Source organism: Lepisosteus platostomus, chromosome 6 (assembly GCF_059453375.1).
Source record: "Lepisosteus platostomus isolate fLepPlt1 chromosome 6, fLepPlt1.hap1, whole genome shotgun sequence".
NCBI classification, from domain to species: Eukaryota; Metazoa; Chordata; class Actinopteri; order Semionotiformes; family Lepisosteidae; genus Lepisosteus; species Lepisosteus platostomus.
The window spans coordinates 18,268,168-18,283,971 of record NC_142616.1 but is presented as its reverse complement, the minus strand read 5'-3'; the positions used below and the strand labels follow the sequence as shown (position 1 = coordinate 18,283,971).

Sequence of the window (15,804 nt, the reverse complement as noted above, 5' to 3'; positions counted from 1 at the left end):
GGCTAGAGTTTTTACCCACAGTTAATAACAGAAAGAAAAAGGTTCTTTTAATGTGGTAATTAGGGAAGTCTGATGCTGCACTGCAATTGATCTCAGGGAACCAGAAAATGTTCCCACCAGCTCTAGCAAACATGAGAAGTGACACTGATGGTTTGAGAACTTGACAAGATGGTAATCACCGTCCTCTAGTTCCAAGAACAGGCTGGACATCGCGGCCTGAAAACATTCCACTCAGCTGATGTTCCACACGCAAAGACAAGGCTGCAAGACTACTATTAAGGTGCAGAAATAAGTTCTGTCTCTGGAGATCAGTATGATCCACAGAACGCTATTCTGTCCAGAGATTCTGCCAGTTATAATTCAGCAGGTCCTGAAGAGTGAGCTACAGCAGAGACCCAGTGGCTGAAGACCCACGACTGAAACCCTGCGTGCACCAACATCTCACACTCCACCCAGAGAACTGACACACCACAATGGCTACGGGTCCAGGCAGCCCTCCACAATGACTCCAAAGAACATCCCCAACAACGTAATGCACTATCAGGAAGTTGTGGTCAACAAAACCCACTTGGAGCGGAATAGTTTTTAAGTAACCCCCCCCTCACCATGCGAGACGCATGACACTTCAGAAAACCACCCACAATCATCCACGAATAACACAATGCCACCTGGCTCAAACGCAATGACAATAACACGACAACACCGATCAGTCAATGGGGCTGTTGTCTTCCCACCCCTCAAACAGAAAAGAGCGCCCATCTAATGTCTCTATTAATTACCACTTATTCAGGTGACACTTTCATCCCATGTGACTTACATTTTCATCCAGTTCCACAGCTGGCTATTTCAGTGGAGCTGTATGGGTGGAGTACCTGGCTCAAGGGAACAACGGCAGGGTCTCCCCTGGGGTTTGAACCCACAACCTTCCACTAACAGGCCCACAGCCCCGATCGCTGCTGTGCCACAACTGTTGCCCCCTTCCGGCCTCTACGCCACCAGCCGCTGCCCGCGAAGAGGCAAGAGCGAAACCCCGCCAGCGCCGCAGAGCCCTACCTGGTCTCTCTCGTGTGGGAGGAGGGTCACGGGCGGGAGACAAGCTATGGAAGAACTGGCGTATCTCGGGGGCCCCTTTCCTTCCGCTCCCCCGTAGTTCATCCTGTACAGCGGCCCGTCCTTCAGCAGCCGCCCGTTGTTGACGGCCCGCTTGGCCGCCAAGCGGAAGCGCTGCTGGAACACGGGGTGGCCGACGACGCCGGCCAGGTCGGCCTGGCTCCGCAGGTACCTCTCGATGTTCTTCAGAGAGGAGCCGCCGGGATCGTCCAGGCCTTCGATGGCCCTCTTCAGGATCCTATTCCAGTCGACATGGCGGAGGTCGCCGGAGGTGTCGACGGATCCCTTCGGAGGGGGAGGGGGGGTCGGAGGGGGCGGGGTCGGGGGAGGAGGAGGGGGAGGGGGAGGGGGGAGATGGGAAGGCGGGGGAACGGGAGTAGCTCCAGATTTGACCGCGGAAATCCGGCCCGGGTTGTCCGGGTCCTTGTAAGACGTGCAACCCTTGTTTGTGACCTTGAGGATGGAGCCATCGTGGACGCTTAATTCCAACTGCTCGAGAACAGTCTGCTTGTCGAGCCCGTGCGTGGCGGCCACGGCATGGCAAATCCTCTCTTCGGACGGCCTCTGCTTCTGCCTCTTAACCTTCTGTATCGCCTCGAGAATCCACTCTGTGTACAGAGGGTTGGCCAGTTTCACCATGGTTGAAGAATTTGTTTCAGAACAGAGCGATCCATAGAGATTTCCCGTTATTCTTGAAACGCGTTAAATGCATCCATAGCTCCAAAGGGACTTTGGAATGAAATGTGGCAGTGCAGCACGTGGCATCATGACTGTAAATCCTTGGAACAGCAGGGAAGTGAACAGCCGAGCACGGTTCATCTGAAGACAAATCCTTAATGGTTTGGGCTCGGAAAACTCAACGGAAACCTACGAAAAGAAGTCAGAAGAGAAAGCAGATTACTACAGCAAGAATGAATTAACAGGCTTGCTTCCTAAAAGCGGTTCAGTAATCCGTTGGGATTTGATTTTGAAATAAAAAACAGGACGGGTTTAACTTCAGGTTGCGACTCAAAGAACTGAAGCGGAGAGCAGATGTGGATTGATACACGACACTGCATGACTATTTACTTAAGAGTTTCCGTCAATCACAAAACAAAACAACTGGGATAATTCAGGTGTACCCACTTATCATCAGCACAGGAAAGAGCTGCAGCTACCGTCACAGTGTACTGTTGGCAGTGAACTGAAAATGAGACATGAACAGAAAGCACCAACCCCAAGACCTTGCTTTAAACACTCATGTTCGGTTTTTAAACAGACTGAAAGGTATTTCATCCTTATCCTGCGTATTTCTACGGGAAATCCTATACCTGGGGAAAATCTCGTTTCTAACCTCAGCCGTCTCCGTTGCTCAGCCTCGGAAAGATCTTTATCATAGAGCAAAAAATAAACCTGCCTGGTTACTTCCCTTCGCGTTCAAGGAACCTGAACAGCTGACGCTGCAGAACACCCTCAGCGTTCGTCTCTTGACATTCGCCAAGTGGAGCCGTCTGGTCCGCAAACCTGCCATGAGCACATCTGCACTTGTCACCCGTGGAAAAGGGCAAGGCCCCGCTTCCTGCCACTCTCCCGGAGCATCCCAACAAAACCTCTGGCACAGGCCAGAGCCAGTAACACACTCAGACCCCCTGATGCACAGACAAACGTCCTGGCTCTACACCACTGCAGACCATATCTGAATGGGCAGAAAGCAAAGAGATAATATCATAACCCGTCTACAGCATGAAAGAACGGATCACATCAAAAAGGCCAGAAAACAAGCATCGCTAATACCTGTACAAGTGTTTGACAGCAACGACTTCACGCCAAGATTAAGTCTTCTAATCCCTGGAACAGACAAGTGTCTCGCATACTGCGATTTTCTAAGAGACAAACGGCTTTACTTATTAATGTGTGTAGAAATTTTCATCTCAAAAGATCTCAAACTGCTTTATGTCCACCCATTGTGTCCACACACAGCAGCCCCACCGCGTAGCGGATCAGGGGGAGGAGAGAGGAAACTGCACCACCAGCGGAATTAAGAGGGAACTTGAAGGAGGGCAGACTGTACAAGCCCAGAGTGGAACTGAGCCAGAACTCCTCAGGTAAATACTGATGGGATCTTTAATGACCCAGAAGTCAGAATCTGGGTTTACAATTCATCTGAAGGACAGTACCTCCAAACTGGAGGAATGGTTTATAAATCGTGGTCCAAATGAAAGAGCGCCACCTACTGGTCTACAATCACCACTTATAGGATCAACCTGTTTTCCTTAAGAGGTCTCCCAGCCCTGTTCTGACCAGGCCCACCCTTTATTGACATCTGAGACATGACTAGGTCAGGCGGGCTACAAGGTGGTCATCCAGCTGAGAAAGTGCAGTTACTGGTACCGAGATCTCTCACCAGCAACTCCACTCCAAGAACACCTCTGAGGATAGAGAGATATGCGTACTTGTAAATCACCCCCGATTCTGTGGACATTCTTTTGCAAAAGCATCATGAGATGCAGAAAGAAATGAGGAAATGGATGTCAGTCACAGGTCACTTGTTGAATAAAAATAATACAGACAAAACCTAAAGCCTATCAGGTGACTTTCAATAGGCAGGGGCTCCAATAGTTTTTTTTTTTCCCCACACCAAAACAAATAATGCTCAGTTAACAGGACATAAACATTAGATTTACATACGTCACACATAGCTACCATTATTTCAGTCAACTGTCACCTTTAAGGATTCTGAGCCCGGCTACCTGCGGCGTCACCTCAACAGGCTCTCCTGCAGTCCAAACAACACTGCAGCGACCTCCTTCGGTCCAGCTGACACACAGAGATGGACAGATCGCTCCACCAGTAACCGCGCTGAAGATCAGGGGCAAAAACAAAACTGAAACTGGGCACACGCAGCCAGTACAGCCAAAAGATCACTTGGACAGCACTCAGGCAGGTTCTTCTTGGGGTGCTGGAGTGAGATTGATCTGGATCGGGAGGAGGGGGGTAAAGGTCAACACTAAGAGACAGATGGATCAAGTCTGACCAGGAGGACTGGAGCTGGAGACGGATTTGGAGAAGTGGCTGTAAACCATCAGTCAGGGTTTGTCTGAGACTTTAAGCTAGAGATCTGGGACTGCATACACATATTTTGTCTCAACTCTTATATCAGAGACACTAGGGATTTGTCAACAAAAGCCAAATCTCTAGTGTCCCAACTAGTGTCACAGCTCCCGTAGGTCGGAATGGAGGTCAGCAAGTTCAGAAGAACAGAAAGTACCTGACTACAACAGGAAACAAAAGGGGAGGGGTATTTTAAAACGCCCAAACAACCACATTATTTACTAACGTTTAATAAGCAACTTTTCCGCTCTAAAAAGTAGCCGGGCAGCAGACATCCCAGTACAGCAGAGTGAAATAAAAAAACGTGAACATCTAATGGTCAAACGGACACAAAAGCCCTCCATCAATAAAAACATATCTATATCAAAACCACACGTGCACGTAAGGAGTGTTTTTTTTTCTCTCCATCTGCTACAGGCCTGCGGGGCGAGCAGTGCGCCGAGCAGCCAGCAGGTGACCCGCAGTGTGCAGATTCTCTCGGGCTCCTCTACCTGCTACAACCCCCAGATCACACTGCGGCTGCAGGGCAGGCGAGCACTGCAAGAAGCGGACACGCATCCCGCAAACTCCGTCCCCCCCGCCTCCGCTGCGTGTCCCTCTTCCGCTGTCACGGTCCGCTCGCGCACTCCCACGGGCGACCGTGGCCGCGACTCCAAACTCTGCGCGACCGTGGAGGGAGGGAGGGAGCCCATTCTAACGAGCGCACACACATCGGGATAAAATTAAAAAATTAATCAACATTTAACGTGAGAAAGCACTCCAGGTGTGAATCTCATCCCTCTCACACCAGGCGCTCGCGTGTTTAATCGCCTCTCCTTAAACTTGAGACGCGCCCGAAGTTCACTAAAGAAACACTCGCTAACCACCCACCGAGGGGGGGTGAAACATCGTCGCTCGGAGTAAAAACCTGTCACTGTTCTGGTTTCAAGTTTAAAGGTGCATCACCAATGTTCTGGGTTACCTCGCACGAAACACACTGTGCGTCCGCTTCCGATCACGGATAATTTATGACGGCGAGTTAATGCTGCAATTAACCTGCGCGCTGCAATGAATGAAAGGCAAACCACAAACCTGGACTTCTAACAGCTGAGTGGCTGTAGGGCTGCCTGCGCCGCTGCCTGCTGGTGTTACCTAAACAGACGCCATTTTGTTACAATGTTGTAGTTTACATGAATCCGACATGACACTGATTACAGCCCAATGGAGTCTCATTAAGCCTTACCTACACGCTGATGCGCCCTCCCCAGCAACTTTAATATTGGTCCTGAAACACCAAGCCCGATTTCTGGTTTGATAAGCGTCTTGTCAATCATCCGCCTAAGGCCTGCCCTTCGGCCAACTCGTCTACGCGACTGGTGAGTACAGCTGCCAATCATTCCTCGGCGTCCCTCCTCTTAAGGTAATCGGTAAATTACGCTGCATGCCACTCGCACATCCCCCGGTGCGGTTTCCCAGGGATTACAAAAAATTAAATTAAAGCACGACTCAATACGGGATTTAGCCAAAGGATTTATTAATCGAGTCATCGACTAAGATAAAAAATGACAGCAAAGAGTTCACACAAGCTGAAAAAATGCCCCGTGACTTGGCAAGCAGTCTCAACCCTCGCCAGCCCACCTTTACAAAGGCTCCATCTCGAATCGATTGGCTACTGTCGAAAGTGAATTGGAACATTTTAGATTTTAATTGGTTGACGGTTATATCCATCATTTATTTGCTAAAGTACCACATAATCGCCTATGCCGAAGTTTGTCGGGCTGTAATGTTTATATCCTTAGCGGAGCTTTGCAATACGAGAACGTTTGCTTCGCTGCTTTAATTGCAGTAACACCATCTTTGCGCTGGGCTACACGATGCTCTCGATTTTTTGGTGAAACCTTTTTTTCCATGCATTTCGCCACCCGTGCAAATAATTTAAAAAAATGTAAAATGCATGCACGGAATTCATTCTCGTTATTTTGCATCGCCTCTTTCCCCCCAAAATTAACACATGCGCTTAATATTTATCTTTTACCTGACGATAAATAAATCACCAACTCGACATTTCTTTAAAAATACTGATTTTCGAGGACATAAAATCAACCAGGTCATATGGAAGTCTAAGCGTCTATGTATAAAATCTGGAAATTTCCATCGCAACACTTAAAAGATGCATTCTTATGTCGCGCAGACCATTTTCTCCAGTAACACGCCTCTTTACCACTGTAAAATTTCTGCGCGGTTTTCAATTTAAACGTGAAATGATTCCACGATGATGCTGCTGCTGCTCCACGCTCAATCTTTGCAATATAACCAGACCGAGAACGAGAAGAAGAACGAACGAAACCGGGGAAAGAGGAAAAAAATGCCTGCTAACGCTAATGCGAACATTTGTTGGTAGTTACCTTTTTTAAGTTTGCTCGGGGTTCTCCTCTCTTCTCCCCATAAATGCGGTAATTAAACGATGAAGGAGAAATAAATAAAAACCGGGAATTCCAAAGGCGTTCTTTTATTTAATAAATGGACGCACGCGACAGCTCGCGCTGAGGCAGAAGGACCTGATAACAACTAATTGAAAGGTTAATCTGCATAGCAGTCTGTGACAAAGTAGTACCCTCCCCTTTCTTCACTCTGCCTCTAATGCACTTTGGAAAAGGAGAGTTAAAGTCGTGTTCCTCTGTCGGTGTACACTTAAAACTGCGACCAGGGGAAATTAATCTCCCTCCCCTCTTCGGGAAGGGGGGGCATAAAGACCACCTTTATTAATAACATCGTTAGAGGGGAGAGAGAGAGAAGTATTTTATTGATTAGATTGGAGGAAGCCGCGTATTTCACAAAATGCCAGGACATCACAGGACTGTTGTCATTGCAATAAGAAGAATAGTTTTGACAGACATGAATTATGTTTGAATCCCTGCGTGTCTGTCTGTAAACCACACCAGATCCAAGGGAATAATGCAACAAAGATATGAAAATACTGCATGCTAAATTATGGAATGGAGTGCATGTATGTTTCGCGACTTTAAGGGTAAAACAGATGGATTTTTTTCCCTGGTGAAAACAAAAACATGATTTGTGAGGCTAACAGGGAATGACATGTGGTTGTAGTCCTTCAGAAGAAAGTTAAAATTACGTAATTCCTTAAAACTACGACAAATTGATGGCATTAAAAAAACTCTTCGTCCTGCTGTAAGATCGAACTTTTTGGACAGGGGTCAGAGCGAAGTAAAAACCTTATGTGAGAAACGTTTTTGAGCTACAAATGTGCACCTAACATACAACTAATAATTTTAGAATCCTACCCACGACAATTGTGCCACAAAACTATTCCTTACCCACATCACACTGCAAGACTCCCGCCCTGTTTCCCAGCCCAAGCGTTTGAACCCATTTCTCTGACAGACTGCTAAAATACCACCTGGTATTTTCACCATATATCACGATACAATTACCTTTAAACCTAAGGAGCTGTAACATCTGTGTACGTCAGTCTCTTTTTCTTCCTGCGTGACAGGCGTGACAGTAGGTATCAGATTGCACAACTGAATTGAAATGATATGAGAAAGAAATGTGCGCATGGCCAATTGGTATAGTTCCCACAGGGTAAAATGTTGATTGCTGGATTATGATATTTTATTTTGCCGTGTATGTGCAGTACCTGAAATTAGTTTATTTGGTTATGTGGCCATGTATTTGTGAATTAAATGTTGTGGTGTTGCATAATGAGTAAAAAAAAAAAGTATCCAACACCCTGAGATATCTGTGTTTTCGGTATGGGTATAAGGTACTTGTCTTTCACAAATAATGCAAATAAGCCTTGTTGGGCCTCACTCTAGTTTGTCCATGTCAGTCAGTGCTGGGACTCCCACAGCCTCTCAGGGGAACCAGTATCACTCAAGAGCCTCACAAGCAGAAGTTCATCTTCTGAGACAGATGGATGACTGTTTGTCTTTGATGATCCAGTTAGTCCGCGCTTGAGTTTGATTGTCCTATGCACCTACAGGTAATCAACACAAATGAATTGCAATTAATTCAGCCGCTAAAGCAATTTCTCCACCTGATCCGCCGGAGCATTTTGGCAGCAGTGGGCCACGAAGACGTGTGAAGATTTGTCGGATTCTTCAGGATGAAAAGCTCCATTAAAAAAAAAAAGAAAATGAAATTTCCCCAACTTACATTTATACTTAATGTATTGCTTTTTTAAACGGTGCCATCTGTGACACCTTTCTGGTGTTAAACACCTTGTCTATCACACCTGGCTTCTTTCCTGGAAAGAAACCCAGTGAACACACAAGGATAAACTTAGCCTGTAGTCCTTATCATCTCGTCAAGGAGCAGCACACTGGGAATACAAGCTTATTACTCAACTGATGACAGATTGCTCGGTGAGAATCAATTTGCAATTGATACATTATATTTACACCGAAAGGGTTTTGTTACATTTTTTTCTAGCAGCGTTCCAGTTTTTAATTTCCAACTGAACTCCTCGTGCGTTCCCTGGCCTGTTCCCTGTTTAATTACGCTCCACTGATCTGGTCCTCTTCCCCCCCCCCCCCCCCCAGGATGACCGAAGCCTAACAGCCACCAGCACTGAAAGCTGAACAGATTCATGTCACCCAAGGTAAAGAGCTTGGCTGAAATGCACTCCAACAAGAGTGAGTCTAACGTAGCTCTGCTGTTCAGCTGTGCTGGGACTTCCGAATGTTTTTCAAGGCAACAGCATTTTGCTTGTTGAATATAATTTCATTATTGCTTCCTGTAGAGAAGTGTTAATATAGAGGCAGGAGTTTTTTTTTCTGCAGAGTTGTGTTATATACGGTATTCCTACCATCATCATGCACTCTGCCGAGTTTGTGTTTTTTATTCAAGAAAGACAACTATTAAAGAAAGAAAGCTATTAATTGCAAATGAGTAATGCAGCCAGGGTTTAGTATCGTACCTTGGCAATCACACTTGTCTCGTGGCCAAGAAAAACAATTTTATGTAATCAAGCCATTTGGAAAATATTTAGGCTATTTCTTCGTTTTTTTCTAAGAGGCACAAAGAGACTTCTATAGTATTACATAGGAAAGTTTGATTAACAAACGCTTTCAACCCTGACAGCATTCTTTTGCTATGTAAATGAACTTAAAATGATTAATGCATCTTTAGAAGCAAAATCTATGTTTAATTAGATGAGTTTCACATATTCCTATATTGAGCAGTGTAGTTTCCCCATTAAGGCTGTATTGTATGTTATGGACGGAAGTCTTTTCATTGAACACTGACAAACAGCAGTAAGTACAAGTCGTACAGTAAGTAAATGTAGAAATAACATTTTCAGGCTGGGCTGATGATTAGAAGGGAGACTTGTTGGGAAGATTACACACTCAGTAAAGAATCAGAAAAATAACACTTTACTTTAGTACTTTAAAATGATCGTTTTTAACCAAATACAGCAGTTTAAGGTGCTGGCTTTACACAATCCGCGTGATTGGCTGTGCTGTGGTGCTGCCGGCACAGAAGAGTTGCTGTCATGTGTCACCAAGGTGCAGTAAGCGAGTCCCCTCCTACTGTCTATGTAAAGTGCTTGGGGATCCTTCAGGAAGAAAGGCGCTATATCAACACATTTGTCACTCCTACAAAAGAGGTAAAAATATACTGTATGTGATGAGAGCCACAGCCGCTCATCCTGGTTTCAGTGATGAGAGCGTGTTACTGCTGCCTGGGTGGGATACTGACTCCCCAGCACTGCTGGTCACTAATTATACAGCTAGGTGGACTGGGGCCACTGGGGTGAAGTAGCTGCCTCAAGGCATAACAGCAGTGTCTGCAGCAGAGGCTCAAGCCCACAACCCGTCAAGTCATGAGTTCGAGGTGGACCACTGTGCTACGCCAACCCACTGCTATAGAACGTGAGAAAAGAATGCAAAAATCGACAAAGGCGGGTAAAAGGCTTAATATAAACGTCCGTAAAGTAATGTGCTGATGCTGACTCTCACTCTCATTCCCTCCAAATTCCGCACCGATCTGCTGGACCTGACGAAGAACTGGACTTCATGTATGTGACTGATACTTGAGGATGTCAGCCAACGTTTGCTTTTGACAAAGACACTTGGAGGGAAGGGCTGTCAGCGAACACATCTGCTGGAAATCACTTCAGTAACTGGCTGACATGTCTCCAAGATCAGTGCCACGTTACAAAAAACATCAGTTTCTTCTTTGTAGTGTGTATTTGTTTACTTTTAACTCGTCCCCACAAGGACAGGGGACATAGTTGCGCTGGCAGATGGCCACGGCTCTTGTCCCGTTCCCACTGGAGACAGAACTGTCCGGCGGCACAGTGGAGCTGTGGCAAGGGACAGACAGTCTGAAGTGTGAGGGTGAGGCGAAACCAGGGGATTGGGGGCAGCGTGGGGATCTTAGACTTTTTTGCTCTGGGAACACTGTAAACCCAGTCCTGCAACACGGATTGGCCAAGGTGCCAGAACTTACTTTGAACCAGGAGCAATGTTTGTTCTGTTTCAGATGATCGTGTTGTCTGAATAATGTAAATATATGCGTTTCTTTACTTTTGAAGAATGAAGAACACTAAGAAACCATAAGACGTAGAAAAAAAACCTGACTCCTTGTGCAAAGTGTTATGAATTTGAACTCGACTAATCGATTCCCTTTTATTCAATCTGAAGTTCTGTCAGTCAAATATACTTTACAAATGAATTGAATGGGTGCCTTATTTAAGGATCTGCAGCACAATGTTTTTTATTTAACTAAAGATAAGAAACCGGTTTGTGGGAGAGGTAGGGTTCTCCTTGTAGACAGACAGGAATGGAACAGGATTGCACCTCAATATCTGGGTGAAGCTCCGTGGCCTCTAAAAGATCTCTCCTGCTCCATTAGCTCTTCCCACATGGCTCCCTGCAGCTCACTGCCAACTGAAGGGTGACGTTCAAGACAGACACACCTGTCAACTGAGCACTGGCTGTGGGCAGATCTCTGTTCTTGTAGGTTCTGGCTTTTAGAGAAAAATGTTTTCCGAGGAAGTCAGGAACCAAAAGGAGGAAAAATGTGCTGCACTGAGCTGTTTGTTTAATACGCCCAAATTCTGTTCTAGTTTGATCTATTTCACATTTGCAGTGTTAATTTTTAAACCTATCTGAAAACAATCCCTAGGATTTTTTTTTTCCAAGGCAGTCCCATTACAAAGTGCTAGGATGGTATACGTGGAAATCTGCATGCTTTCTTTGAAGTCTCTGGGAACAGGGAGTGCCTTCAGCAAAGAGGGAAAAAAAAGCACAATGCTTTTTTTTTCCTCTGTAAGGCTACCGAGGACTAAAATAAGACAATCCAAAACAGCTGATCTTTCAATTGCAATAAAAATAATAAAAAAAGCAAATGCAATTATCTGCAAACTAAATTGGTGAAACCCCCCATAAATGTCAGTTTCCAAATGACTGTAAACACTCCCATGACTTAATCATGGCTCCTTCCTTTTGTATGTTTGTGTTTTTGCCATCTGCCACCTTGAGCAGCAGAATTAAGCAGCTGCCAGTGAGAGAGTGATCTGGACCAATCAGCAATGTGATCCTTTTCAAACTGCATCTGTGTGAAGCACTGCAAAATGTGGATAGGAAAAAAAGGCTCTAACAAGTTGTTAATTACATTTTCCCTAGGAAAAAAATCTTTTAAAGAAAGCTCCATTAGCATAAATGTCTTAACACATATTAGACTGATGTAATCAGACACAGCTCTCTGCCTCTCGTTCCTGGAAGTAAATGTAGATCTGAGAAAAATGCTACCACTTCATTATATTAGCGAAGATTAAAAGCAAAGCGCTTAAGAGTGATTTGGCTCATGAGTATTCTCAGTTGTGTTAATTTAAAAATGAGTAATTTAGGACTGAAATGTCTGAAACATTTAAAACAGACGGGAGGAGTTGGGGGGGGGGGGATTTGTATCTTCCCAAAAAACTGCAAAAGAACCAAAGAATATTTGACTTGTGTCACATCAGCCCTTGTGCTAAAAGGTTATTATGCACATTAATAGTTAAAGGGTGTGTGTTTACTGACACATTAATTCCCATCAAATTATTTCCACCAAATTAAATTTTATATGCCATACTTAGTCTTCAATTAATGTTAAAGATGATGTGGAAAACAAGACACTAAGATATCTCAACTCGGCTGTATAAGACAATAAGGAAAAAGGATAGGGTGACTCATCCTTCTGTAACCATTCTGCTGTATTTCTTCATTAATCACATGCAGATGGGAGTTTCAGTAGTGGTCCATACTCTGTGGTAGCAGCCCATGAATACTGCTCCGCTCACTCTACTGGCGAACGGCTCACGTGGGCTATGATTAATTAGAAACAAGTCTTTCTGAAAAGATGAGTGCGGTACTCTATCCTACTACGTCTCCCGCTCTTGTTCATAATAAAGATGTCTTTCAGAAGCTGTGATCCTGCTCTCTGCTCCTTTGTGGAGGGGACGGTGACCTGCTCCAGCCGAGGAAAAAGAAGAACAGAAGGCTCGCTGGCCGGCCGTGTGTGTGATAACGGGGAGATGCGGTGTGAGCACGCTGTGGCCCTGTTCAGTTTTAGGAAGGGGGTGGGGCTGTGCGCAGAGCCCCCCAGCCTCGCCGCTCTGCCGCCTCCCGTGGAGAGGGAGGGGCCAGGGCTGTTTCAAGCCTCCCTCTGACCACTGCCTGCCAATGTCAGCGCCATCACCCACCAGCCTCACAGCTGGCGACCAAGGATCAGTCTAATTTCCAGGTCCCTCTAATGATCACCATGAAGAGCAACCACTAATCCCATAACTGAGAAAAATGACCCCCCGCAGGCTTGCAATCGAGATCCAGAAACACGCCGCACCTCGTCAGAACCCCACGGTGTCCCCAGGGGAGGGGGGGCGTGGGGGATGATTCCCCCAGGGGGCAGCACCAAGCCCCCCAGGGCAGGACCCCCTTCTGCTGAGGAGCAGACAGAGACGGCCGCTTCAGAGCAGCACATGCCCAAGTGTTTTTCAGTCATTGCTAAAAACCAGAACATAAAGTAAACAACATATGGTTAGATCCATTTTTTTTATTTTTTGTCAGTTTAAGATGGCGTCACGTGGAAAAAGGTTCCCCTGCTTCAACACAACTGGATGTGGACGAGACGTCCTCTCGTCATCCAGGCCATCTGTACAGGTTTTCAAAATGTGCGCTTCGGGAAACTATTTGGTATATCATGGCAAGTTTCGAAGTCTGCATAAAAACTCCTGTGCTGAAATCGGGGGAGCTGTCTTGAAGAAAGGGGCGATATTTATTTAATTTTAAAGCGAAGTGAGAGCTTTTTAGAAGTTGCTAATTACCAAGAGACAGTTACTTCAGGTTTTAGTAGTCTTGCTGTTTGATTAATGCAAATGCATCACTGCACCTTGTCAAAAACAAATAACCAGATGTGGCTTCAATGTTGTTTCCAACGGCCGAGGAAGGAAACCAAATACTAATTCATCACCCCCCCAAAAAAAATTAAAACACGTTTAATACAGCCATTTAAGTAATGAATCACTGCTTCTTTTTCATATAAAAAAGAAAATGAAAACATTCAAGTCCATTTAAATCACATCTCTTCGTGTAATTACATCTCCGAATCGTGGCCCTCTGGGAGTCGGGACCGAACGGAAACAGGAACACAGAAGTCTCCATGCAGGCGGCGGGGCGACGTGGGGCGGCTGAGGAAGGGACAGGAGCAGCTGGCGCTCCCATCATGCCTTTCGGCCGTCAGTGAAAGTCTGGCTTTTCGGGGAAGGTGCACCCTGCGCGCCTGATGATGACGTTGGCCGCGTAGTGACCGGCGTGGATGCACTGCTCCAGCGGCCGCTCATAAACAACCTGCGACAAAAACCCTGGGTAAGGAAGAAAAGAGAATGTTCACCTGTTAGCACCGAGAAATACCTGGCTGTGGGAAGCCCAATAATAAGATAAGATCACTTTTATTGGCCATATACAATTTCTTTTATTAGACTAATCTGTTCTTTTCGCATACCCCAGCTTGCTCTCCATGAGACACACAGGCAAGATGAGAAGCTTGGGGGCAGAGCACAGGGTCAGCTATTTTATACAGTGCCTCTGGAGCAGTTGGGGTTTAGGGCCTTGCTCAGGGGCCCAACGGAGTAGGATTCCTCTGGCGGCTACAGGATACCAACCGACAACCTTGCAGCAACAGGCTCAGATCCTTAGCCACAGAGCCACGGCACTGGCCTGTGGCTAATTAGCAGGAATGAAGGCCCGGATCCATAAGGATGGTAAATTGAATTTTAAATGCAGTTTGCAACAAATACTAACAAGTCACAAATGAATATGTGATTTAAGAAATGAATGAACGAACAGCAGCCCAGAACTGTGAGGATGAATTAGTGCCACTGCCCGCCAGCCCCAGGAATGTCTCTATCCAATGTGTCATTACAGTACAGTGACATACAGCTGGCAGACTCGTGTTCTGACATCATCAAGTACTGGCTCGCAACCTCTGCGAGAGAATAAAAATCAATACTATGTTTGAGCAAACATGCTCACAGCTTTATTAGGATGTCTTGCTTGTCCTGAAAGAGCTACTGAAAGACCTGGTAACAAATCAGCTCTTGAAGCCAGAGAGCTTGAGAAGAGGCCCACTGATAAGGTTATTACAAAAATAAACTGCAGGAGACTGAAAGGCCAGAGCAAACAGCACAATAAACGTCAATATTTCAATTTTCAAGAACAGCTAAACCATGTGCTGGGAGATGCGTTTGGACAAACACAATTACATTGACTTGTTTGAAGTGCGCAGAAGGAGGGACTTTTGAAATAGCACATGAATGCTTTGAAAACAGTTAATAAGAATGATATTCTGTGTAAACATGTAAGAACCTTTTAAAACATAGAATAAGGCTTTAAAAAGCAACCTTGTTCCACCTTCCATATCATCAAGACCTTTGTTTTATAATATACGGAAGGTCTCACAGTGTGACACGGGGTGAAGACTAACAGGAGTTTGTCATGGGGAGAAGTACAATTAGGGGCTCCAATCAGCCATTTCTTAGCACAGCTTCCCGTCTAACAACACTCTGACAACAGCACAAAAAAACAGAGTGCTCTGGTAGGAACAGCCTCGCTCTCTTGATTATGTTTGAAACAATGAATGGGGGGAAAAAAGTGTTCTTGATTCAGAACACATCAGTGCCATATGAAAAACTACAATTAGATTTAAGACAGAAATGAAACGCCCAGAAAACTAACAGTTCCCCCCCCCCCCCAGCTTTTCTTCTATTATTTTGCCTGTATTTCTTTTCTTTGGTTTAAGAACCTCCTGAAGTCCACGGGCTAAGCAGGGCAGGGTGTTCACCACTGCAAACAGTTCCATACCTGCTGCTTCACCAATAACCTTCAGAGCTGTGTGCGACGGCTATTTCCTTCCCCCACACCCCTCCATCCTCCCACGTGCTGAGCCTACATGCAAAATGATCTAAAACTAAATAAAAATAAATGAGGATTGTGCAGAATAGATCTTCAAGAGTTTGAAACAAGCAAGCAATAAAATACCTATAAAAACTCTCTTTAAACACACCCAATGACAAAATACCTACCAAAGTTACAAATATTGGCACCCAAAGCAAGGTTAAAA

General features: G+C 45.5%; 2 protein-coding genes across 6 annotated transcripts in view; both read right to left on the bottom strand.

The window, feature by feature from the left end:
• The window catches only part of kat6b (K(lysine) acetyltransferase 6B), a 43,147-nt gene extending 36,324 nt beyond the window's left edge, over positions 1–6,823 (bottom strand). The window contains exons 1-2 of one of the 3 annotated variants that reach the window (XM_088634538.1): positions 6,585–6,823; positions 1,054–1,977 (exon numbers count right to left, since the gene is read on the bottom strand). In XM_088634538.1, the coding sequence (XP_088490664.1) occupies positions 1,054–1,749 (696 nt within the window). In that variant the 5' untranslated portion in view covers positions 1,750–1,977; positions 6,585–6,823. Of the gene's footprint in view, positions 1–1,053; positions 1,978–5,271; positions 5,426–6,584 lie in introns of those variants that run through there. The other 2 variants (XM_088634540.1, XM_088634539.1) reach the window with 2 other exon arrangements.
• Positions 6,824–13,224: 6,401 nt separating this feature from the next.
• adka (adenosine kinase a) overlaps positions 13,225–15,804 on the bottom strand; it is a 131,332-nt gene continuing 128,752 nt past the window's right edge. For all 3 annotated transcript variants that reach the window (XM_088634535.1, XM_088634537.1, XM_088634536.1), the window contains one exon: positions 13,225–14,047. In XM_088634535.1, the coding sequence (XP_088490661.1) occupies positions 13,923–14,047 (125 nt within the window). In that variant the 3' untranslated portion in view covers positions 13,225–13,922. The remainder of the gene's footprint in view (positions 14,048–15,804) is intronic.